This window comes from Mya arenaria, chromosome 17, assembly GCF_026914265.1.
Source record: "Mya arenaria isolate MELC-2E11 chromosome 17, ASM2691426v1".
Lineage (NCBI taxonomy): Eukaryota > Metazoa > Mollusca > Bivalvia > Myida > Myidae > Mya > Mya arenaria.
This window is the reverse complement of record NC_069138.1, coordinates 10,184,704-10,212,633: the sequence shown is the minus strand read 5'-3', so window position 1 is coordinate 10,212,633 and position 27,930 is coordinate 10,184,704. Positions and strand designations below refer to the sequence as shown.

The 27,930-nt window shown below is 36.8% G+C and overlaps 1 protein-coding gene across 2 annotated transcripts; it reads right to left on the bottom strand.

The window, feature by feature from the left end:
- Window positions 1-223: 223 nt before the first annotated feature.
- On the bottom strand, window positions 224-27,256 carry LOC128222767 (furin-like protease kpc-1). Of its 2 annotated transcripts, none has more exons than XM_052931879.1 (18): window positions 26,930-27,256; window positions 25,324-25,425; window positions 23,801-24,034; window positions 22,612-22,740; window positions 21,528-21,595; window positions 19,772-19,857; window positions 16,797-16,975; window positions 15,206-15,415; window positions 14,319-14,419; window positions 13,613-13,716; window positions 13,229-13,343; window positions 11,789-11,947; window positions 10,677-10,801; window positions 7,846-7,917; window positions 7,046-7,180; window positions 4,060-4,155; window positions 1,864-2,010; window positions 224-689 (listed from the first exon to the last, which is right to left on the bottom strand). In XM_052931879.1, the coding sequence occupies exons 1-18, from the start codon at window positions 27,134-27,136 to the stop codon at window positions 370-372; spliced, it is 2,589 nt and encodes an 862-aa protein (XP_052787839.1). In that variant the 5' UTR covers window positions 27,137-27,256; the 3' UTR covers window positions 224-369. The 2 variants fall into 2 exon arrangements, with proteins under 2 accessions (XP_052787839.1, XP_052787840.1); XM_052931880.1 differs by having other exon boundaries at window positions 1,864-1,968.
- Window positions 27,257-27,930: the final 674 nt, after the last annotated feature.

The window sequence follows — 27,930 nt, the reverse complement described above, 5'->3', positions numbered from 1 at the left end:
TAGACATACATCATAATGGGTTGAGCTTAGGCATACATCACAATGGGTTGAGCTTAGACACACACCACAATGGGTTGGGCTTAGATATACATCACGATGGCTTGAGCTTAGACATACATCACAATGGTAAGAGCTTAGGCATACACCACAATGGGTTGAACCTGGACAAAACATCACACCAGTTTGAGATTTGACATACACCACAATGGTTTGTTTTCAGACACTCATTTAAACACATTTATTTTTGCGTTTAAGTATCTAATAACAATAAATTAAGCATTTTATTTTAACATATTGATTATATCATCGTCTTTCATCAAGTATTATCACAGATATATTTATCACATATCGCAGCATGCACATGTTTATTTATGTGTGTTGCATCGGATACTCCCCGATTCTCGAATAAGAAGGCGGTTGGGACATTCTACTTGGGGCATATGACGTCGAATAATCCATTCCACTTGGGGGATATGACGTCGAATAATCCATTCCACTCGGGGGATATGACGTCGGTTGGGACATTCCACTTGAGGGGTATGACGTCGGTTGGGACATTCCACTTGTAGGATATGACGTCGTTTGGGACATTCCACTTGTAGGATATGACGTCGGATAAGTCATTCTACTAGACGGATATGACATCGGTTGTGAATTAGAACTCCATATTTCACCTCTTGACCTGTAACCTGATTTGAATGGAAAGAAAGAAGCTTATAAAAATGAGAATTTACAACAATACATGTGTTATCTTAATGCGTATTGTTAATCTAGATCGAAGATGGCTTCAAGTCTTCGCCCGAAGCTATTCTCTGATATAAGGTGTCCGTAACCTTGCTCTTCAGTTATAGCTCGGTGTCGTCGGCAGTGTAGTAGATCTTTTTAAAGCTTTGCTTCAACTCAAAACGGTTCAGATATTCAAATAAAACTTGGCACAGATGTTGTTAGAGATAATACGCATGCGCAAAAAACCAAACAAAGAAACAAGAACATACAGCGTTCGCTTTCACTCCGCGGCGCTCTTTTTTCGAAAGGTCAGCATATTCATATTGATTTTATCAAAGCAGTCAAGGACCACACTATCATCAAATCAAGAGCAGTTTGCTATCATTAGTTTATAATTTTGATTTATTTCTTATCACAGCGTTCTCATTTAAAGGGACTAGACTCATGATGATACAACTGCAAGAAAAAAAGGGAAAATTGTCAAAATAAACATAAATATGATATTGTTTTGTTGAACACAATGAATCTTAATTACTGATCATCATGTATCACTTCGCTTACGACATGAATCTTTCGAAGTTTATGCCAACTTTTCCAATTCAAAAATTAACTGGGGTTGTTTACCAATTTAATTCCAGTGAATTTAAAATAACCGTCGGTATATGTATCTGAACTAATCACGTGACTTTCACATGCTAAATATACACACTATAAGCGCTATTATTTATTGGGTAAACTTAGCTGAGACAGCGACAAAATAGTCTTTTATCATGTAAATGGAGTATTATCAGCCTAATACAAGCTAAAAGTGACTATTCTAGACTTGTTTTGAGAAAATACTGTATTTGCTGATTTTGGAACCATCTGGTGTCTAGTCCCTTTAACGGTTGGTCACATTATTCAATGATTTAAGCAAAAACGAAGTTATATGTACATTTTATCTTTAATATTAAATAAAGCGAGGAATTATAATAATAATAATAATAATAATAATAATAATAATAATAATTATTATTATTATTATTATTATTATTATTATTATTATTATTATTAGTATTAATATTATTATTATTATTATTATTATTATTATTATTATTATTATTATTTCGACTAAGGTTACAGACAACCAATGTTTACCAGCATGGGTATGAGAGGGGGCTACAGTCGAAGTTGCTTTTCCGCAGAAATGTTTCTTTACGAAAAACACGCAGCACACAAGAATGGCAAGAGCAGCTAGTCCACCTACAACAGCACCAACGATCAGGGCAACGGGCAAACTGTTATCTGCAAAGATGATAAAATTTAAATCCGCCAGGATTAAAACAGATTTATTGATATTTTAACGATTTAATAATACATTGATAATATCACGTGATAATGTCAATCAACCAATCACGCAACAATGAACTCTTGAATTCGCTGAAACCCGTAAGAAGGGGTTTTAAAAATTGCTATAAAATATATATATATATTAGTTGATTGACATTATTACGTGATATTATCAATGTATTATTAAATCGTTAAAATATCCATAAATCTGTTTTAATCCTGGCGGATATAAATAGCTAGCTTGATATAAATAGATAGCTTGAATGTGTCCAGGGGCCTTATAGTATTCATGAAGCTTCTTAGTGAAACTATACAACTTACTGTTTTTTTTCTGATTTTAAATATTATGAATAGTTTGCTATATTTCATCAAATTTATTCATATGCGATTTTTGTTTTGATATTTTCTTGCTTACTTTCATATTTTAGGTATAAAAACGTTTTTATTTTAATTTAAATTTAATTAACAAAAAAACTTTTTCACTTAGCTGACATTTTTCACTGAGATGCTTTATGAATTCGACCCAGTTGTATTTATTGGATTTTTTTCGCCATATTTCAATTTCGTCTAGTTTTAATACCTGTATGCAATATATGGATTTTTAAGCCAAATGCTAAAGGGACTCGCTCATGGTCTGTAAAATGCACCTTTTTATTAATTAAGAAATAATGTGTGGCAAATCATAAGGAGTGTTAAAACTAAAATTCCAAAAAGCTGGAAACCTTCAGCAAAAGTTGATATTTGCTCAAATGTCGTTATTGAAGACCACAATTTTCAAAACCATTTCTGACGGGTTCCAGCGAATTCAATGAGTTCATTGTTGCGTGATTGGTTGATTGACATTATCACGTGATATTATAAATAAATGATTAAATCGTCAAAATATCCATAAATCTGTTTTAATCCCGGTGGCCTAGTGGTTAAGGTGTCCGTTTCCGTTTTGATTTTACCGGCACCACTATAACCAAACTACTATTTTATACTTAAATTGTATTTTTTCTGCCATTTCGATATCATAGAGTAAAATAATGATAAAATAAGTCTTCTAAAATGCATTACCGGGAAAACTACTTTTTGGTCCAAAATCTCATATGAGCGAGTACCATTAAATTTAACTTAGAAAAATATATCTGTGAAATATTCCGAAATTGTGGATTTAGTTATGATTTGAGAATGTAGTAGGTAGCTGAAATTACACAAAACGTAGCAGGCCGACAACCTTTAAACGCTTTTAGCGCTATGATTTGAGAGTGGGGTAGGCCGCTGAAATTACATGACTAAACTCACAAAACGTAGCAGGCCGACAACCTTTAAACGCTTTTAGCGCTATGATTTGAGAGTGGGGTAGGCCGCTGAAATTACATGACTAAACTCACAAAACGTAGCAGGCCGACAACCTTTAAACGCTTTTAGCGCTATGATTTGAGAGTGGGGTAGGCCGCTGAAATTACATGACTAAACTCACAAAACGTAGCAGGCCGACAACCTTTAAACGCTTTTAGCGCTATGATTTGAGAATGAGGTAGGCCGCTGAAATTACATGACTAAACTCACAAAACGTAGCAGGCCGACAACCTTTAAACGCTTTTAGCGCTATGATTTGAGATTGAGGTAGGCCGCTGAAATTACATGACTAAACTCACAAAACGTAGCAGGCCGACAGCCTTTAAACGCTTTAAGCGCTATGATTTGAGAGTGAGGTAGGCCGCTGAAATTACATGACTAAACTCACAAAACATAGCAGACCGACAGCCTTTAAACGCTTTTAGCGCTATGATTTGAGAGTGGGGTAGGCAGCTGACAAGAGAACAGTATGACAGAGCTGACAGAACTATAAGTAACGTTGCTTGTTCTGGGTAGACACAAATTTCATAACAAGTCACTCATAGTTAAATTATAGCATGCATAATCAACATCATAAATGACTAAGTGGCATTATGTCTAAATCTAAATGAACTGTACATTAAACGATCATGTATCACACAAAGGTGCATTTTTAAATACCTTCTTTCGTTTGGCATCTACCATCGACACATTCGAGACTATCGTCGACGGAACGGCACGGCTCGCCGCTGTCACAGTAACCGTTCAGTCGACCATCTGTAAGCGTAAAACGGACATATCGCACTATATGGACAATGCCACGATATTTGGAACAGCCTGACTTAGCAAAGCGGACTGATTTTAGTACTTGTACAATTTCCCCGGTATATGTTATGGACAATAGGCCCAATATTATGAACAGTCAGTCTTTTAATGGTGCTAAACCGACGTATCACAGTATATGGACAATGCCCCGATATATGTTCAAAGTATCGGAGATGAACAATAGGCCCACTATTAAGAACAGTCAGCCTTTTAATGGTGCTAAACCGACGTATCACAGAATATGGACAATGCCCCGATATATGTTCAAGATATCGGAGATGAACAATAGGCACACTATTAAGAACAGTCAGCCTTTTAATGTAGCTAAACCGACGTATCACAGTATATGGACAATGCCCCGATCTATGTTCAAGATATCGGAGATGGACAATGGGCCCAATATTATGAACAGTCAGCCTTTTAATGGAGCTAAACGGACGTATCACAGAATATGGACAATGCCCCGATATATGTTCAAGATATCGGATATGGACAATGGGCCCAGCATTAAGAACAGTCAGCATTTTAATGGAGCTAAACGGACGTATCACAGTATATGGACAATGCCCCGATCTATGTTCAAGATATCGGAGATGGACAATGGGCCCAGTATTAAGAACAGTCAGCATTTTAATGGAGCTAAACGGACGTATTACAGGATATGGACAATGTCCCGATATTTGAAACACACGGCCATTTGAGCAAAACTAACACATAACAGTATATCGATAATGCCCCGATTTTTGGAACCATTCGTCGCCTGATGGATGTTAACGAAGTTATCACAGTGAATAGACAATAATCACAGTTCCCATGATATTTTGAACCATCGGCCGTCTAATAAAGCTTAACCAACTTATCACACTATATAGACACTATTCAAAATATCACCATCGGCCGTCTTTTGGAGCTTCACAAACTTATCACAGTAAAAAGACAATAGTCACAATACCCCTGATATTTTAACCATCGGCCGTCTTTTGGAGCTCAACCAACTAATCACAGTAAATCGACAATAGTCACAATGCCCCTGATATTTTTTACCATCGGCCGTCTTTTTTCTTATTTTTTTCTTTTTCTTTCTTTTTACTTATCACAGTAAATAGATCATAGTCACAATACCCCTGATATTTTGAACCACCGACCGTCTTTTGGAGCTTAAATAACTAATCACAGTAAATAGACAATAGTCACAATACCCCTGATATTTTGAACCATCGGCCGTCGTTTGGAGCTTAAACAACTAATCACAGTAAATAGACAATAGTCACAATATCCCTGATATTTTTTACCATCGGCCGTCTTTTGGAGCTCAGCCAACTAATCACAGTAAATCGACAATAGTCACAATGCCCCTGATATTTTTTACCATCGGCCGTTTTTTGGAGCTTAACCAACTTATCACAGTATATAGACAATTGTCACAATACACCTGCTGTTTTGAACCATCGGCCGTCTTTTGGAGCTTAAACAACTAATCACAGTAAATAGACAAAAGCCACAATACCCCTGGTATTTTGAACCATCGGCCGTCTTTTGGAGCTTAAACAACTAATCACAGTAAATAGACAAAAGCCACAATACCCCTGGTATTTTGAACCATCGGCCGTCTTTTGGAGCTCAACCAACTTATCACAGTAAATAGACAATAATCACAATACCCCTGATATTTGGAGCCATCGGCCGTCTTTTGGAGCTCAACCAACTTATCACAGTAAATAGACAATATACACAATACCCCTGATATTTTGAACCATCGGCCGTCTTTTGGAGCTTAACCAACTTATCACAGTAAGTAAACAATAATCACAATACCCCTGATAATTTGAACCATCGGTTGTTATTTGGAGCTTTACCAACTTATCACAGTATATAGATAATATCTCTTATATTTGAAAAGTCAGCCGTCTGTTGAAGAAATACCGACATATCACACTACACGGACAGTTCCACCAATATCTGGAACCATCGGCAGTTTGTAGGAGCAATATGGAGACACCAAAGCCTTCCAATAATAGCTTATCAAATACAGTCGAACCCCGTTGACTCGAACTCGTTTGGCTCGTATTCCTCGTTCGCTCGAACTAGATGTAAAGGACCGATTTCTTTAAACTGAGGGTAAACAATCCCGCTTGGCTCGAATTTTTCGAGGCTCGAGGTATTTTCGGTTGTCCCAGGAAGTTCGAGCCAACGGGGTTCGACTGTTTGTTTGCAATGATTTCGAAATGCACCTTTATTGCCAATGTGTATAATAACATTAAAACTCCATGCAACTTGTTGAAAAAACATCACCAATTCTTGAACATATGGACGCAGTCAAAATAAGAAATTGATTAAAGATGCACTCGTATTCCTAAATAAGATTTACCACAATTAATAATACTGTTTTAATATTTCAAAAGGATGAATAAATGTCGAAAACAATGAAGGATACCATGTTGAATTTGAAAGAAATACACATAAAATACGGTATGTCTTCCTAATAAAACTATAGAAGACCACAAAAAAATCTTTTAGCATTCACCAATCATTTATTATTATTTTTTGCGCTTTCTGCTATTAAATAAACAGTTACAATCTTGTTGTAAGTAATTAATAATTTACATAGATGCATTATTTTGTTAGTAGTTGAAGGTTTATCAGTCAAAATTAATGTTTATTTTACATGATTGTGTATGTATTGATTTTGAATAAGAGTGTCACTTTGAACACATCAGTACTGATGGGGACAAAACAAAACTCATTAACTTGTAATCTAAAAAATAAACTTAAATTTCGAGGGGCGGAGGCGAAATAGTCCTGTACTCTTTTCTATTTATTTTTTACTTTTTGAACTGCATACCTTCATAACACGATTCAGAGAACACGTGGAATCCAGAGGAGCAGACAACACAGACGTTACTTGGCTGTAGGCATCCGGCGTCCGTATAACCGGAACATGGTACCGCGTCGCTACAGGAGCCGCCCAGGGAACCCGCTGAAATGATACTATATATGTGGCGAGGTTGTTAAAATATATCAGTTAAATCACGTGAAGTAGGCGCGCTAAGCTTTAAAGCTGCACTCTCACAGATTTACCATTTTTTTATAACTTTTTTTAATTTTTGTCTTGGAAAGAGCATGTTTTGCGTAAATATCTGCAATCCAATGATATAAGATTGCAGACAAAATATCAGATCGTAGATTTTCATATCTCCGTTCGAAAAATAAATGTTTTATGAACTAACTAACGGTTTAAGAAAAATGCATAAAACATCAATTTTTGAACTTAAAAATATATATCTGCGATCATTTCTTGTCAGCAGTCTTATTTAACTGGTTTCCATGGATTTCCGCAAAAATTGACTCATTCAAAGACAAAAAATAAAGAAGTTGTCAAAACGTTCAATCTGTGAGGGTGCAGCTCTAATGGACGTTATTCAGCTGCTGACAATGAGCATTCTCGTAACCGGAACAGGGTGTCGCCTCACCACCAAATGCGCCCGATGTTAAAATAGTTCTTCAGAAAATTCAGTAAAAGAGCAGGAACGATTAGTGTCCCTATTAAATACTGTTGTCTTACAAATATTTTTAAAGAAGATAAGATATAACGGAGTATAATAGTTTTAGTCAAAATTGAGTTTTAACAAATTGACTACTCACCGGTAGGGGCTCCCAGCGCGGGGTCCGTTACTGTTCCGTGCACCGTCAGCTCCCAGGAGTAAAGATTCATCGCTGATCATAGAAAACTCATCGATCAAAATAAGCAAATATGAAAAATAATGGCAATATTTATTCATGGTAGTTTTAGTCTTCCGTGACCTTAATGGGACTCCGATTCCATAACTATGTAAGGTTGACTGGTGACTCCATATCAGGGGCGGTCCAGGATTCGACGTTAGAGGGGGGCATAACTTAGGGGCGTACTCGTTTGACTTGCGCCCCTCCCTCAGAAACGAAATTTATTTGGTTTAAAGTGTTTAAAGTGTTGGCAGGGTGTTTGCGGCCCTCTACAGAAAAGTTTAACAATTTCTAGTCCGAAATGGTGCATTTTGGGCGTACTTTAGTACTGTTCTTTTCCTTTATACAAAATAAAACATTGAAATAAAAAGTAAACTTGGACGATTTTAGGAGGGAGGGGGGCGCGCGCCGGGTGCGCCCTGAACCCGCTGGTGCATATTATCTTGGTATCAACTGAAGGTGTTTCATTGCCGAAAAAAATGTAAACATTAAACAACAAGCTTTATCATACTTACTAAAATAATGTTTTATGAAGTTATGGTCATTTATTTTACATACTAGTTATCTGAAAGCAATACTCTTCCGAATGATACCGACATTACACGGGGTCACCAGGTGTCCGAAATTTAACACGAATATGGTCGATACGACTGTTCTCACAATCGTTGTAAAAACAATAAGGTTTAAACTTATCTGATCAAGAAAACTGATTTAATAAGAACGTGGTTTATCCAGTGTCCCTTTACCACTCGCTAACAACAACAACAACAACAACAACAACGGTAAATGCGTCCTTCCACCACTCGCTTACAACAACAACAACAACGGCAAATACGTCCTTTTACCACTCGCTAACAACATCAACAACAACATATACAACGGAAAATGCGTCCCTCCACCACTCGCTTACAACAACAACAACAACAAAAACAACAACGGTAAATGCGTCCCTTCACCACTCGCTAACAACAACAACAACAACGACGGTAAATGCGTTCCTTTACCACTCGCTAACAACAACAACAACAACAACGACGGTAAATGCGTTCCTTTACCACTCGCTAACAACAACAACAACGACGGTAAATGCGTCCCTTTTCAACTCATTAACAACAACAACTACGGAAAATGCGTCCCTTCACCACTCGCTTACAACAACAACAACAACAACCACGGTAAATGCGTCCCTTCACCACTCGCTTACAACAACAACAACAACGGTAAATGCGTCCCTCCACCACTCGCTTACAACAACAACAACAACAATGGCAAATACGTCCCTTTACCACTCACTATCAACAACAACATCAACAACGGTAAATGAGTCCCTTTACCATTCAATTACAGCAACAGCAACAACAACAACAGTTATGCGTCCTTTAACCACTCGCTTACAACAACAACAACAACAACATCATCAACAACGGTAAATGCGTTGCTTTACCACTCGCTAAAAACAACAACAACAACGGTAAATGCGTCCCTTTACCACTCGCTAACAACAACAATAACAACATCAACAACGGTAAATGCGTCCCTTTACCACTCGCTAACAACAACAACAACAACGGTAAATGCGTCCCTTCACCACTCGCTAACAACAACAACATCAACAACTGTAAACGCGTCCCTTCACCACTCGCTAACAACAACAACAGCAACGGAAGATGCGTCCCTTAACCACTCGCTAACAACAACAACAACATAAACAACATCAACAAGCTCCGAAAAAGGGACGTACTGTACATGTAGACAGTGAATGCGTCCCTTCACCACTCGCTTACAACAACAACAACGACGGTAAATGCGTCCCTTTTCAACTCGCTAACAACAACAACTACGGAAAATGCGTCCCTTCACCACTCGCTTACAACAACAACAACAACAACGGTAAGTGCGTCCCTTCACCACTCGCTAACAACAACAACTACAACATCGGTAAATGCGTCCCTCCACCACTCGCTTACAACAACAACAACAACGGTAAATGCGTCCCTTCAACACTCGCTTACAACAACAACAATAACAACAACGGTAAATACGTCCCTTCAACACTCGCTTACAACAACAACAATAACAACAACGGTAAATGCGTCCCTTCACCACTCGCTTACAAAAACAACAACAACAACAACATCGGTAAATGCGTCCCTCCACCACTCGCTTACAACAACAACAACAACGGTAAATTCGTCCCTTCACCACTCGCTTACAACAACAACAACAACAACGGCAAATACGTCCCTTTACCACTCGCTAACAACAACAACAACATCAACAACGGTAAATGCGTCCCTTTACCACTCGCTTACAGCAACAGCAACAACAACAACAGTTATGCGTCCTTTAACCACTCGCTTACAACAACAACAACAACATCAACAACGGTAACTGCTTCCCTTTACCACTTGCTAACAACAACAACAACAACAACAACAACAACAACAACAACAACGGTAGATGCATCCCTTTACCACTCGCTAACAACAACAACAACATCAACAACAACAACGGTAAACGCGTCCCTTCACCACTCGATAACAACAACAACAACAACAACGGTAGATGCATCCCTTTACCACTCGCTAACAACAACAACATCAACAACATCAACAACAGTAAATGCGTCCCTTCACCACTCGATAACAACAACAACAACAACAACAACAACAACAACAACAACAACAACGGTAAATACTGCCCTTTACCACTCGCTTACAACAACAACAACAAGCTCCGAAAAAGGGACGTACTGTACATGTAGTTGTAAACGTCAGTCAACGAAAGCGTCCACGTGCCGATCGGGTTTTCCCCCCACAGATGTACGGTCATGAACCGCCATGTTGTCTCCTCGCTTGAAAAGTCTTGGTTCCTCCCGCTTAAAAAAACGATACGTTTTTATGCTCCATGTTTTTAAACGGTTTGAACCAACAACGAGAAAAAATAACATATTCATATGGCCTTGCGTTGTGTATGTGTGTTTTTGGAAGCATCAGCAAGCAAATTTTATTTTAATATGTTCATACTTGGAAGTTAGAACACTTATGTGAAAAACTATAGAAACAAGCTCAGTAGCCAAAAGGTTAAACGTAAACCCAGTTTAATGGCTTAGGGTAAACGCCAAAGACATAGAAACACACACACAAACAAACAAACAAAAACAACAAAAACACACTAGATTACTTAGTTTATAATCTATATCGATATCTACATTCAGTTTTATAAAATGAAGGTGATTGTAAGGATATTAAAACAAAGAAATTCCGGGGGGGGGGGTATTTTCAGTTTTAAGTTTGCTGTTTTCACAACGGAAAAAAAAATTAAACACCTGGTGCAATGGCGAATGGAAATATCAGCGAGAACAGTATCGGGCTTGAATGTGCTTGGTTTGCTGTTACATTTGTTTGAACCATTTTAACAATAAACATGTTTTATTTACCTCAACCTGTTTTCTATGTAAATACAAGAACCTCATTTCTATATCAGAAGCTAATAAAATAAATAAATAAATAAATAAATAAATAAATAAATAAATAAATAAATAAATAAATCAGCGTATTTTAGGTAATAATCTTCCATTTGTGGAATTACTTACTTGGAATTTATATTATAGTATTTGTTAATTACAAAATATGTCTTATTCATCATTGTATTAATTTTGGTGTTAAAATTTACATGTACGAATAACTGTATTATGGGCTACCAAGTGTGAACATTACAATAAGCTATGTTATGTTATACTGATAAGCCACGCTTTAGTTTTGTACGGTTCAACCCGCAATATTAGCTTGGGATGATTAATTATCTTTTTAGGACGACATAAAAGTAATATTTAGCTAAAACCCTAGATTAAATGTATACATACCTCATAACTTGTGTTTGCGTCCAGACGGGTGAAGTTAATACCAGGTCAACGGTACCCCTGTTAGCCGATTGGTATCGAATGTTGATGGTCACGTGTTCCACGTGGCTGATATGGCAACGTGTCAGGGACAGCGAGTCAGAGAGGCTCGTCACGGCATTGCTGTGGCATTTACAAGTACGTATGATTATCATGTTTTAAAGTTATTACTTAAAGGTGCACTATTACTTACAAATAAGATTTAACACATTTAATAGATGAATGGATGTTTAAATCTACCAAAAAGGATGAACAAATGTCGAAAACAATGATGCTTATGAAGGATACCCAATTTAATTTGAAAGAAATGTGCATAAAACACGGTATTGCTACCTAATGAGACTATAGTAGATCGCAGTAATTCTTTTAGCATTCACCAATCATTAATATATGTTTGTTTTCAGCTATTAAATACACGGTTATAATATTGTTATCAGTTATTATTATTTTCCATAAATGCATTATTTAGTAAGAAGTTGAAGGTTTATCACTCAAAATTTATGTTGGTTATACATGTGTATGTATTGATTTTGATTGTAAATAAGACTGTCACTTTAAGGCTTTCTTTTCTAGCAACAAGTTTAATACTCTTAAAGTGTATTGTTAATGACAAATCCAACGTATCATATGCACCATCAAATAGAAAAAAATCTACGCGATATTTTCGCATTTTTTTTAACTGGAAAATTTATGACCACGTATAATATATCAATTAACAAATAAATTATAAAGGCTAAACATTTTCATCTTTACAAAAATCATATGATTTTGTTTGTTTTGACCAAAAGGTATGTCGCGTAACTTACTTATCAAGCTTTTAAATTTCGAAATATATTGCATACCAATTCAGATATAACAATTCGAAAAACCGATCGTACGATGCGTGCGGCGATAAAATGGCTCCATTATATTTTTTGAAAACACAGTTAGGGTATGTTTATCTTTTTGCATAGAAGTTAATTATCTTAGTCACATGAAGTAGGGACATAGGCTTAAGATATTTTGAGAAATGAGGCCCAGGTAATAACACGTGAAAAGATTCACTACATGACTCATTCGGAACTCCTCGGCCATTTCCATCGAAAACAGCATCGCATGTATATGGACGGTTTACAATGCTTGAAATCTTAACATTTTAATACGCTGCAAGTAGATCGCGTTGTTATTTAAATTTAGAAGTTTCAACTTAATGAATTTACTCTTGGAAATCATAATTACCTATGTAATAAAACACTTCTCTGGCATTAAATTTAAACATAGATATACAACATCCACGTTAAAACACTAAAATTAATTTAACCAGTTATTTTAAGTTTAACGAACTTCTTCTACTGATGTACAGGCATACATACGAAATTGTTTCGATGGGAAATGGTCGAGGAGTTCCGAATGACCACGACTTACATCTGATTGGTCGAGAACTGGTAACACGTGATCGAATCTGGTACGGACTGCCACGTAGCGGCGTTGTCAATCAGCGCCTCCGCTTTCAGCAGACCAAATCCGAAATATGGGCTCACTGGCAACAATATAATTCAAGATACTATCGTTTCAAAGTCATAGCAACGAAGCACAGAGGTAAATTCAATAAAAGTTCTTTATGCGAAATTGTTTAGCGAAATTCGCGACTGTCGGTTTAAACAATGAGGATAAAAAAGGATAAATTCACCGTTTTTTAACTTTTAAATGATAAATTTATTCACCAGTTAAACGTCTACACAGGAAACATTACCAATTGAATGCAAGCCCCTTTCGCCCCCCTCTCCAGCGGTTTTAATCCAATCTAACCTTGTTTCCCGGCTCCGTTGCTATAGAAACCGCCGTTGCTAAGACCAGCAGATGAAGAGTGTTCCGCAATCATGTGCTGGACATCTCGCCACGTCAGCGCCGGGCTAAATAAAGAGTTTAAAGAAAAAAATGAACTCAATTTGAATGTAGAATAAACATTTACGAAAATCAGCTACAGATAAAATTGACTGTGAGTTTATATGCGCAAATATATAATAATTTATTTCTTTTGGTAATTGTCAGCCGTTACCACAGTGAGAGATTGGGGGTTGTTTAATGGTGGTATACGTGTTCATTTCAGATACAAGAGACTTACAGAGGGGGGTGTTCTTCATGCATGGCCTTCAACTAGGCCTCTTAAATAGCACATCGAACCCCTAAAGGGGCAAGAACCCCTAAAGGGGCACGTTCTTTATGCCATTCAACTAGGCCTCTTAAATAGAATAGCGAACCCCTAAAGGGGCACGTTATTTATCCCCCTCAACTAGGCCTCTTAAATAGCACAGCGAACCCCTAAAGGGGCACGTCCTTTATGCCCTTCAACTAGGCCTCTTAAATAGCACAACAAACCTCTAGATGGGCACGTCCTTTATGGCCGCGGAAGTGCCGCTGAATTATAACTGTGATTATATTCATGTTGTAATTATAGATTTTGGTGAGCCTAATTAAATATCTCTTAATGAGATAACTTCCGGTCTGTACTCACTTGGCCTGCAGAAGGAGCGCTATGATGCCGGCGGCAAGCGGACAGGCGGCGGAAGTGCCACTGAAATCATTCACACACGAGTCCGAGGGTCCAGTCGTCGTCTGTAGGACAAAAATACATGACTTACATATACGACACTTTCAAACATAACTCCCTCTACCGAAAACAGACGCTAAGATGAACACATCTATCACTAATGTAATTGAAATCTTTTATTCTTTGTTGGCATTTAATAATTCCAACAATTGACAAAATTGACTAGGAATACAACCTATATTTTGAGCAAATAAACTTTCGCGGGTGTTTGAAGGTACGCCCACTGCCACTCATCCAATACACATTCCCTGCGTCAATGTTTGACAAATTTGTAAGGCAAATAGATAGTATTCTATGACAGTAAGGTGATCTGAATTAACATGTTAATGATTAAGAAGGGCTCGTTCGCTTCGCTCATTCCGCACAGAATTAATCATTAAAGTGTTACTTCATACCATCTAACTATTTCTTAAATTAGAAAGATTTCATTTCCTATCAACCTTATTTTTAAAAATTAAATGTTTTTTTGTAGCGCATTTATATCTGATATATCTATATTGCAGTCCGTCCTAGTACGCTGTATTTACCGCGACTTCTTCCGGTGCACATATTGGTTACGGCAGGAAACAGTATAGAAAGTAGATCTTATAAAAACACGATTCCGAGTATACTTAATTCGGAGTATGCAGGCGACCTTGATGATGGTGGCTGTACAGTGTCTCCAATTTTAATCACTCCTCTTATGTAGCGGCTTTGGTCACCGGTTCAGTGTCTCACCTAAAAGATCCGTGCCCCGGATTGGAAAACGTCATATATGCCGACTTTGACTGTATCTATTCCGGTATACTTACAATACGCGGACCGCTGTCGTCCCCGCTGTACGTAGCAGCCAAGGCCGGGGCGCAGTGTTCCGCATAGTAGGTGGGCGCCCCGCTTTCCGAGACCGCGTTTATAGCGATCGTATAAATGCTGTTGGCGTATCCGTCCGCGTTGCAATCATCCAAATTGTCCCCGCCGTTTCCGGACGCCCAGACGTAGACCGCACCCTTGCCACCGCGACCCTGAATGAAAGTTGCAATAGTTATTAAATCTACAGTCGAAATTCGCTATGTCGAAGTAGTCGGGACCTCGGGAAATACTTCGAGATAACGAGCATGTGATATAACCAATATACAAAACATGTCTATCTTAACAATTTTTTAAAAAAACAACAGTTCGACATAACCGTAACATCGAAATAACAGAGTTCGACATAGCGAGTTTAGACTGTGTTAATGTTTAATGTGTGCATGCTGTATGAACGCAAAAAGATACGTAAACTCAATCCATGAGGCGTTACAGCACTTCTTGGGGAGGGGGATACAACCTTACCGATCTGCGTTCATACAGCATAAAACAGAATGCGACCAATCTGTATATTTAACATAATATTTCTTCATCATCGAAAAATCACTGGTATCTTCTGCAATTGAGTATTTGTTCTAACAGAAAAGTTATCGACAACATACGTTTGTATAAAAGATATAAATCATATTTATATCGTCGTATATCATTCGTAAGATGACGTTTGGTTTAACCAATCAGAGCGCAGAATTGAGATAATCAATAACGTCATAATCCCTTGCGGGTTAAAAAATGTGAATGTCAAGTTATTTTTGAATAGAAAGAACATTGCAAATGTAAATACTTTTAAATTAGCCTAGAAAAATATTATTATCGTAAATTGTGCTTTTGCTAAATGCAAATACTAAAATAGTTTATTTGAATACAGTCAAAATTCGCTATGTCGAATTCATTGAGACCTCGAAATGCTCCGAGGTAACGAATATTCGATATAACCGAAATACAAAACATGTCTTACTGAACCCAACTTATTTGGAAACAAAATCGACATAACCGGAGCATAGAGATAACAGATTTCGACATAGCGAGTTTCGATTGTACTCTTATAATATATGTTATGTATACTGTATATAAAAACAGACATCAACAAATCGAGTAATCAATCATAAGTCACGCGTAAGAATTTCATTCTTTAAGGTTTTAGGGACACGTACATATTTCATTCCTTCTCTTTAACCAGTTAGTTGGGTTTGAGCTCTACCAGTTGCACAGTCTCTTGTCCTGGGACATAATATTTGATTTCTGGCCATAAACGGAATCCAGCATATTTTTTATAAGCTTTCATCAAATGTAGTACAATCGAGCGAGAAGAAATAACAGCCGAAACCCGTTGCCTCGAATTCGCTTGGCTCGAATTCCTCGTTGGCTCGAACTGGATGTTTAGGATTGATATATTTTAACTGAAGGTAAGCGTACCCGCTTGGCTCGAATTTTTTCGATTCTCGACGTATTTTCACCAGTCCCTGGGAGATCGAGCCAACCAGGTTCGACTGTATTGTTAACTAATGATATGTTATGTGATAGCGACAGAAGCCATACTTCCGTGACGCCAGTTTTCAGGGCCTCCTCCACGACTGTTGGTAGCGAGCCAAAGGCGTCACCGTCGTCGCTGGGACCCCAACTGTTGCTGTAGATATCAACGTCATCCAGCTTATGGACCAGCGCCCGGGCCTCCTGACTAGACGTCGCCCCAACAACGTCATCTAATATTCGCACCGCTGGAAGGGAATAAGGGATACAATGGTAATGTATGGGCCAGTGTGTAATAAACATAGTAACTTTGCGTCATCCAGCTTATGGACCAATGCACGGGCCTCCTGGCTAGACGTCGCTGCAACAACGTCATCCAATATCCTCACCGCTGAAATGAAAATAAACGTATATATGGACAACATATGGTTTATTTCATGGATCAGTGCCCCCGCCTCCTGACTTGACGAAGCTGCAATCACGTAGACAAAGATAGTATCATGACGTCATATAGTGTGTTTATTGACCGGTTTATTTCACGGATCAGTGCCCCCGCCTCCTGACTTGACGAAGCTGCAACCACGTCGTCATAAAGTATCACGACGTCATATATAGAGGATATTTGTTTATTTCAGTGTAAGATCGTATTTCATTTCACGAGTGTCATAGAAAAACATATTTTCACGAGTGGCGAAATTTTCTGTTTCTTTTATGCTTATTTTCGGAGTTTTATTTGTTGTTGTTTTTTAATTTATTTCTGAATTACCCCCTTTTTTGAAAAGGGTGGGCTTTACGCCGCTACCCGTGGGGCGCCCCTCATGCATAATTATAGCTATCAACTTTTCTACTTTCGGTTTGCTGAGAAATAGTTCTCTGCTATTCATTCTTATAGCTTAATATTCGCTCGTTTTTTATTGCAAAGCGTTATGAACAGTAAAAAATGAAGTATTATTAGTGCACAAATGTTCCAAAAAATAATGAAAATACTTTATTTTAACCAAATTACTACGCCGCTATTTATAGAATGAAAATTTGGATGGTCAAATGTGTTAGCAAAACAAATGTGGATACTCATTGGATTTTAACCATTCTTCTTAGTTTAAGACTGCATATACGCGTGTTTTTATAGTAAGTTAATATTCAGTCATCTTACTGTCAGAGACCAGTCTGTTTCGCTTTAAAATGTTTGTTTTCCAGAAGAGTAAATGCCACACTAGTTTGTTGACACATTTTGAGATGTGGGTGGGGTAAAAAATATCGGATATATCTGTAAATTGTTGTGTGAATTCTCCAGGAAGCTCATTTTACGTACTACAACGGTTAACAGTTCAAAATGCATTTGAACGATGCTATAACATTTTATTTATGTTCGAACAGTTGTTTTTGTCTGTAATTTGTTTGGAATGGAAGCAAATGTTCGAACATTCAGCTTCACAGATCAGTAAAATGTTTGATAAACGGGATAACCGGTAATAAACGGTAAGTTGTTAATTTCCAATTATATATTTATTTAAATTTATAAAATATTTCTTTATTTTTTTTAACATTTTTTGACATAATTTACTGAAGTCCAGTGTTCTGTTTTGACCAAGGCAAGTACATGTAACAACAAAGGATTTTAAAAGTAGTTCTGAAAATTGATATTTTCACTCCTTATTTTGCAGTGAAAATATCAATTTGATATTTTCACTGTTGTTATTTCACTGTTAAAACCCCATATTTCATCGTAAAGCATGAAAGAAAGTGTGTTTATTAAACGGTTTATTTCACGGATCAGTGCCCCCACCTCCTGACTTGACGAAGCTGCAATCACGTCGTCAAAAATGGTATCATGACGTCATATTGTGTTTTTATCTGTGCCTCCGCCTGAATTGACGAAGCTGCAACCACGAAGTCAAAAATAAAATCATGACGTCAGACAGTAAATGAATTGTGGACAAGTGTTCAAGCCTCGGGACTGGCTGTACCTCTAAGCCCGAATGATCATCCCAAGAATCGAACAGCTCCGTGGAATTAATTACTTTCATACCTAATATTTCGTACATAGAAAAACAACTGTGGGGTCAGCGTTTCTTATTTTGCCTTTGCGAATACAGTGTGTGTATACCACGTGATAAATTGAGTCATAAATGCTACGTCGGAAGGCAATATTTTGCTCCGAATGGAGACTTTAAACAAAGATAACTTTTTCCTATTTCTTCACCATTTTAAATAAAACATAGCGCAGTCTAAGCCGCTTACTGAGCCCCGCCTTCGGTCTTTTACCAGAGTTTGATTGAGTGTGTAGTTTCTTAAACACTTCGACAAACCTTTTCACAATACACTGCCTGTGTCTGACGGAGCACTGTCAAAACATTATTTTGGAAACAGGTTTGTCGAAGTGTTTGATGAAACTAATCCCCTTATCAAACTCCGGTAATAAAATGAAGGCGTGGCTCTTTAAGCGGCATAGGCTACCCTTTGTTTCATTTAAAATGGTGTAATAAAAGAAAAGTTATCTTTGATTAAAGTCTTCATTCTTAACAAAAGAGTTGCCATCTGACGCAGCATATATGACGTAATTTATCACGTGGTATACATACACTGGAATAGCCCCTTTTGGGAAACAATGGGCGAATGCGTGCTACTTGACCAATGACTATATAGTGGATGGTCCAGATATTAACACGTCTAAAGATACTAACAGTAATAGTAAGATATTCAGTGAGTTCGGTATTTACGCTGTTATACCGCTGTATACTGCGACCGCTGTGAAGAACATACTTGAAATATACATAACATGGCAATTGAAAAAGTGAATAAAGGGTCTATATTTCGTGGGATCTTGAATTCGTGGATCTCCCAACCCACAAAAACCACAAACATAAATAATTTCACAGTATTCGCTCAGGTCTCTCATAAATATATGACTACATGGAAGGTCCGTGTTTATTTGGTAGAAATGCACTACATTGATTTGCAAAATTGCCTAAGCGTTCATATTAAATGAATGCACGAAATTAAGAAGCAATCCTAACTTGAACGTCCCCATGCCCTTCGCGTACCTGCAATGCCGGCGCCATATGCTGTCCCTATGATGCAAACAGAGTTCTTCTGGGCCGCAGCCACGCCCGCGCAGTTCGTCCCATGCCTGCAACACAAAAACAGCCAGTAAATAGATGAAAGAAGAGAACAGTGTTATTATCCGGGTGATGAATCACGTGTCTTCTTAGGGGTTGTCACATTGGTCATCACGGGGCACAACCGATGTAAATACAGTGTAATCGGGCGATGAGACACGTGTATTTAAAGGGGTTCTCACATCGGTCATCACGGGGCAAAACCGATGCAAATACATTGTAATCGGTTGATGAATCACGTGTATTTAAATGGGTTCTCACATTTGTCATCACGGGGCACAACCGATGTAAATACAGTGTAATCGGGTGATGACTCGCGTGTCTTTAAAGGGGTTCTCACATTGGTCATCACGGGTCACAACCGATGTAAATACAGTGTTATTACCCGGGAGATGACTCACATGTCTTTAAAGGGGTTCTCACATTCGTTATCACGGGTCACAACCGATGTAAATACAGTGTTATTATCCGGGTAATGAATAACGTGTCTTTAAAGGGGTTCTCATATTAGTCATCACGGGGCACAACCGATGTAAAAACAGTGTTATTATCCGGGTGATGAATCACGTGTCATCAACGGGGTTCTCACATTGGTCATCACGGGGCACAACCGATGTAAAAACAGTGTTATTATCCGGGTGATGAATCACGTGTCATCAACGGGGTTCTCACATTGGTCATCACGGGGCACAACCGATGTAAAAACAGTGTTATTATCCGGGTGATTAATCACGTGTCATCAACGGGGTTCTCACATTGCTCACCACGGATGTAAATTAACAAGTAAGTAACGTTAATTTCTAAAAAAAAATGACAGAAAAATATAAAAAAATATATTATCCTATAAAAGACTATGTCATTTTCTACTTCTATACGAGTGAACTATTTTAGATGTGCTTGTATTTTAATGATGCAATCATTGACCAAAATTTCAGCGTTGCATCGTTCTACAAACTGACCCTATTAAAAACATTTTACGTACATTCAAATCAAAGTAAACATTCAACAAGTACATTTCTTAATTTTCAATTTCATAATGCTTGTTTGTTTAATGATAATACTTATTCGAATTCAAACGAAAATACTTCAAACAAATATTTTCCACTCGGTAGTTAAGCATTTATAAAACAAGATTAAATTGAATAGAATTAAATTGAAAACAAATAAATTTATATAAAACATCATCGATAGGCCATCTTGTGCACAAGAGGTGTTTGCTTTGCGCCTACGCAACTTTTTGTGCACGGGTATTTTCGTTTAATCAAACAAAAACATAGTGGATAATTCGTCACCCTAGTGCAATAACTCAATAACTGCATATAGAAATAGAAGCAGATATTGAGTTATTGCACTAAGGTGACGAATTGTTTGTTGCAGTGTAGGATCGTAAAATATTTTACCGAGTGAGCAACCAAAAGATATATTTTACGAGTGGCGTTGCTAAATAAGTATAAAAACATACAATGCAAGCTAAATAAAAAACATACGAGTATGTGATTAAACAATTTCTTTTTTTCTAAAATGGAAAATAATTAGATCGATTTTATAATCAATAATATCATAGTCTTATATTTTGGTGGAAATAAAAGGTTGGTAAGTTTTCAATCACTTTTTTATGAAGTGGACACTTGAAAAGAATTTTTGAAAATGAAAATGAATAAGGCCTAATATAGGGCATCACCCCTCATTGTAGTGCCGATGAGATGGATCCATGACGTCATTGATGTAATCATAACTCAACGTCGGATCCTGCAAAAAACACGAATGCTATTAAATTTACTATGTCTTTAAATACCAATCATTAAATATAAATATATATAAGATAATTGTTTTTTTAATCTACCATGGGCCGATAGTTCAGAACTTTGTTAAAGTTAAGACGTAGTTAACAACACCGTTGTTAACTTTTAAACGTGAATGATGTGATATTGTGATAACATATTCAAATAAAAGAAGTACAGCTTAAACAGTCGTCTCAAATTGTGTTAGATACCCTGCACAAGTCACAAGTGTATCCATTTAACTTCAAGAGCTGTAACAATTTGAAAGTTAACAAGTATGTTGTTAATTATGTATGTTGTTAACTTCCACAAAGTTCTGAGCAATCGGGCCTTTAAATACCAATCAGTAAATATGTATAAAAGATAATTGTTTGATTCAATGTAAGATCGTAGTGTATTTCACTGAGTGAGCAAAAAATGTTATATTTCACAGGTGGCGTAGTGAAATATCATTTTTATCTCACTGACAAATCTCCATATACAACCGGAAAGCATATAACAAAAAAGTAATTACTTTTTCTTCAAACATTGGAAAGGTTATTCAGATTTTTGTTAAAGTTAACCTTCGTTGTTAACGTCATCGATGTTAACTTTCAAATCCTTACTTCTCTGAAAGAATTAAGAACACGCTTGTTACGTATCTTTAGTATTTAAAATAAGATTCGAGAAAAAAGCTGTTTCAGCTTTACTTGTTTGAATAAAGTATATGAACCCATCAAAACATATCTCAAGTTTATAAGTTAACAACGGTGACGTTCACAGCCTTATTAACTTTAACAAAGTTCTGAACAATCGACCTATTGTGTAATGTTCTTCACTGCTCCACTTTAACGTTGTATATGTCTCTTCTACTGTTTATGACGTCACGATGGTGAATCGAGTCAAAACAAATATTTAGTATCGATATTAATTAAATTTAACTAAGAATTGTTTACATTAACAATAGTTTAACAAAACTAATTTTAATACTTCAAAATTTATTACGTAGTTAAAATTGAGGTCTGAATGCGTAGTTTCGATTCCGTCATCAACGATAGCGATGATGACGTCACTTCCGTCGAATCCTTTATCCCAAGCATTTTTGACATCATGATTCGGTGACTGTCCGGTATTCTAGAACAAGATACACGTCATTCGGCATTGGCCATATTCTATCGAAAACAACCTCGGATGTATGCCGGTACATCAGTAGAAGTAGTCCGTAAGGTTTTAATTAATATTAATAATTAATTATAGTGTTTTAACGTGTATTTTGTAATAACAAGTTTAAATTGATTTTCGGTGAAGCGTATAATTGCATAAATAATTAAGATTCCGAAGACCAAAGCCATTAAGTTTAAGTGCTAAATTGATATTGCTACGCGATCTACTTGAAGCGTAGTTAAATGTACAGATTTCTGACATTATAAACCGTCCATAAATATCCGAGGTTGTTTTCGATGGAAAATGACCGTGGAGTTCCGAATGGACACCACACATGTGTGGAGATTATTGTTATGTTTAAATCGAGTCAAATACAGAGAAAAGGTGAAACGATTCCGTTCCTAGTACACGTTGAATGAATACAGTCGAACCCCGCTGGCTCGAAATCCAAGAAACCGGCGAAAATACCTCGAGCCTCGGAAAATTCCAGCCAAGTGGGAATGCTTACCTTCAACTGAAAAAAGGTCCTTTACATACAGTTCGAGCCATTGAGGGATTCGAGCCAAGCGAGTTCGAAACAACGGGGCTCGACTGTCAACAGAGCTCAAAATGCATGTACATGTAGTTGAAAAGACAGTAAAACAGCTATCGTTCTTTGCTATTAATATACTGTTTTGTTTTACTTTTACATGTTCTGTTCACATTTAGTGTACGAATGCCTTTGAACATATGAGCGATTACCAAACGAGGGTCGTTTGGAACATCCGATCACTCGAAATTTTAGATCGGGACCTGGAGACCTCGAGCGATCGAAGTTTTACTGTATTTGTTTTTTAGAACCGGGATTCTGTACCAAACCGACATTAATCAGGGTATACCATTATTGTAGAACATTTCAAATATAATATGATCAAATGTTAACTTGTTCACTGAAAAATACGCGTGGTCGGGCATCCAAACAGCCAACACTTCAAAGTTTATAACTTTATGAAGAATCTAAAATGTGAAATTGCTCAGAAAATGTCCCCACCAGATGCCATTGGTTAGCCCACTGTGGATCGTTGATTGACACAGCTCTCTTTCCTCTGACCACTGGCCGGCTGCCACTGGCCACCGACCGCTCTATTGGCACTGATCGATTCAATCTAGCCACTGTCCATTTGTCTTCGACCTCCGACCGGTTGTCACTGACTACTGACCGCTTGCCGCTGACCACTGACCGCTTATACATATGACGGACCTCTTCCTGCTTAATACTTTTAAGCTGTTTAAAGAAAAATCGAACTATAAGTTAACAGATAATAAATTACAAAAGCTAAAATTAAAAAGAAATGAACTATTACAAATACGTAGACATCTCAAGCAGCTGAAAAGAAAGCACCAGACTAAAAGATTTTTGCCTTGAAATACATTTATTTCATATCAAAACAAGGGGAAATAACTAACAATTCGTTAGAAATAAAAACTAAACAAAAAACGCCACGTATTAGTAAGATGACATGAAGTAAAATCTTTATGATTAAGAAAGGGCGGAGTGAGCTTGTATAGAGACGTTCGCACCAACACTAAGATCCCCCCATTCGTCTTCAAAATGCTTCTATAAAGAGCACGTGGTGAATTCCATAATGTTGCTAATAGGCGCGGGCAGACCTTAAAATCTTTAAAAAGCTTCCTTAACTAATTTATGACCTAAGCGTTCATACTAAAAGGGACTGTACACCAGATTGGCACCAAAAATGTGTTTTTCTGTAACGAATCTTAGGACAATTATTTAATAAAAATATCTTACTCTTTGATATCATAATTGTAAAAACATACCAAAATGTAAAAAGTAAATCGAGTAGGATACCGGGTTCGAACCGGTGTGGCCAAACTTATTGTCTAGTGTTGTATCCACTGTGATATCACGTGGTAAATTCGACTAGCCAATCACGCATAGGGAATGAATTCTACTAGGTATACATACCTAGTAATCTTTTTAAATGGAAAAAATGCGAAATAAACTGCAAAAAATAAATTAATTGTAAATAAAGTAGTTCTTCAGTTAGTAAGTTTCAATGCATTGGACACATCGATACCAAGTCTGTGTTAGACAATTTCCTTTTTTTCGCTATTTTATCATACGGAGTACAGCCCCTTTAATGTTTGTTTTTTACATTTTTTGTGTTGTTTACCGGGACATTCAACAAGGGTTCAGGCTGACGAGTTAAAGCAGGTAACTGCAACCTCTCCTTTTTGGAAGTACCTTTTTGCCCTCATGGAGACCAGCATGGGCACCACGTTTAAACACAATAACATTATTTTAACAACATACTCACTTAATACATTAGCAACTGAAACCGAAAATTACTTCAATAAAACACAATGTTTAACATTTTCTTTCAATATTATAATACTAATGTGCCCTTTTCGTGCCCTCTCACCAAATAGCACCTTGCAGTTTTCACCATTTGCAATCTGTCCTTTTGAAATTCCGGCTGAAACCCTATATCAATATATTAGTAGTTCTTCGGGCCATTTAAAATATCTGGCTTAACCATGTTGTTTTATTACCTTTTGATGTTTGGCCTTCAAGCTCTTCTCGTCCAGTTGTGTAGCTGCTTTGGTTCTAGCTGGAAGGTTAGCATCCTGCAGCTCGTAGAAACGTCCCACCACCTGATCAAAATAAACACAAACTTCGCTAAATTGAATGAAAACTAAAGGGTAAAAGGTTTATTTATGTGTTTCATTTTTATATTATCTTATTTTTTTTTATCTATTTATTTATTTTATGTATTGTTTTTATATTTTATTTTTTTTATTATTTTTTTTATTTATTTATTTTTATTTATTTATTTATTTATTTATTTATTTATTTATTTATTTATTTATTTATTTTTTATTTATTTATTTATTTTATTTTTTTTTGGGGGGGGGGTATGTGTGTGTGTGTGGTGGGAGGAGGGGGGTAGGGGATCCAACGCGCTTCCACTGTAAAATTCACCATCTAACTTCTAACTCGATATCATGTTGAAAGAAAATGCAACGGACGTGATAAAAAAAAGTGTGTGAGTGTGATAAAAAAGTTGAACATTGTATTGACGCTCTGAAAACTTAAAACCTTCATTTTTTTAAATCAATTTAACTTCCTTAAAATAACTGATTGTCTTCTGACGTTCAAGATGATTTTGTTTTCAATTCCTTTGGCCAAATTGTATTTGTTTAGCAGATAACCAGATCTTTGATATCAAATAAATCTTGCCATTGCAACATGATAGGACCCGGAAGTTTTACACTGTCTTTACGCACTTGATTTGTTTGTTTCATACCCAAGTTAGCGCGCCCATATCATTTCAACTCTTATTGACAATAATTCTAATATGTACATACGTGTGCACCTTCACGTCCATCGGAACAACCTCGGCTATTATCGAACTATCCCGAAGCTTGCCGGAGATGACCGAGTTGTATCGATTGCCTACACGGAGGTCTCAATGACCGTGATGGGAATCAATCAATCAATCAATCAATCAATCAATCAATCAATCATTCAATCAATCAATCAATCAATCAATCAATCAATCAATCAATCAATCAATCAATCAATCAATCAATCAATCCAATTAATTAATCGATCAATCAATCAATCAATCTATCGATCAAATAATCAACCAATCAATCAATCAGTTAATCAACCAATCAATCAATCAAATAATCCACCAATCAATTAATCAACCAAACAATTAACCAATCAATGAATGAATCAGTTAAACAACCAATGAATGAATGAATGAATGAATGAATGAATGAATGAATGAATGAATGAATGAATGAATGAATGAATGAATGAATGAATGAATGAATGAATGAATGAATGAATGAATCAACAAACCAATCAATCCATCAATCAATCAGTCAACCAATCAATTAATCTATCAATCAATGCCTTACTAAATAAAAAAAAAACAATCAATCAATGAATATTTGGCGAATATAATGGCCGGGGGACTGTGACACATATTAAACCAAAATAAAAATAGTGTGCTTAACTTAATCCTGTTATTAGAAATTTGGCCCTGGTTTATATCCAAGAAATGGATTCGATTCCAATACGTGATTTAATAGCTAATAGCTGGCATCCCAATCGATTTCAAATAAATAAGTATAGTATTAATCTAACCTTCCGAACAAATTTGAGTCCTACAGTTTTAGCAAATTCTTCAACATCTTTGACATCACCGTCATACTCCACTAAGAAAGTACTCGAAAACTCCGGCTGCCTTTTAACGCGCTTACTTCCACGTAAGTCACATTTCACATTTGTCACAAAAATGAAAATCAAGAGTAAAACATGTATTTCCGAGATTAATATAAACCATTTATTCATTTTACGACTTCATGGATATGTTGGAATATTCCGTTCATAGTATTATATTTTAAATATGTTAGTCTGTATAATAAGCATGCTTTATCCCTGACAGTGTTAACTCTTTCGATATACCTATTCAACAAATATTCAAAAAGAGCTGTCATGATTGGATGGGCTGATTTATTTACTACCCACGGGTAATCAGTGTTCTATGACTTATTAAACATTTAAACATTCACATCACTGCAAAATCGATACGTATCGAACTGTCCTTTGTAAATATCCCCTATGACGAAACCCGATACCATGCCTGACATATCATCTTTCATCTATATATGGTAACATATAGAATGGTGCTAACATCATGTAAATTAATCACATTTTTAAACTACTAGTTATTATTGATAAAATATTGAATACAATTTTGAAAATGTGGAATTCTATAGGTAAACAAAGTTAATGAATTAACGTAAAAGACGATAATATAAAAATGTGATCGGTATTCATAAAACCTCTTAAACCCCAGGCCTCTTGAGTGAGAGGCGGATACCTATACCCCTATACCACTATCATCTTGGTGGGGATCAAACCACAGACCTCTTGGGTGAGAGGTGAACACCTATACCACTAGACCACTCTCACCCTGGTGGGGATCAAACCACAGACCTCTTGGGTGAGAGTTGGACACCTATACCACTACACCACTCTCGCCCTGGCGGGTACTGAGCCCACAACATCTTGGGCGAGAAGCGGACACCTATACTACTAGACCACCCTAAACCTGGTAAGGGTTAAACCCCAGACTTTTTGGG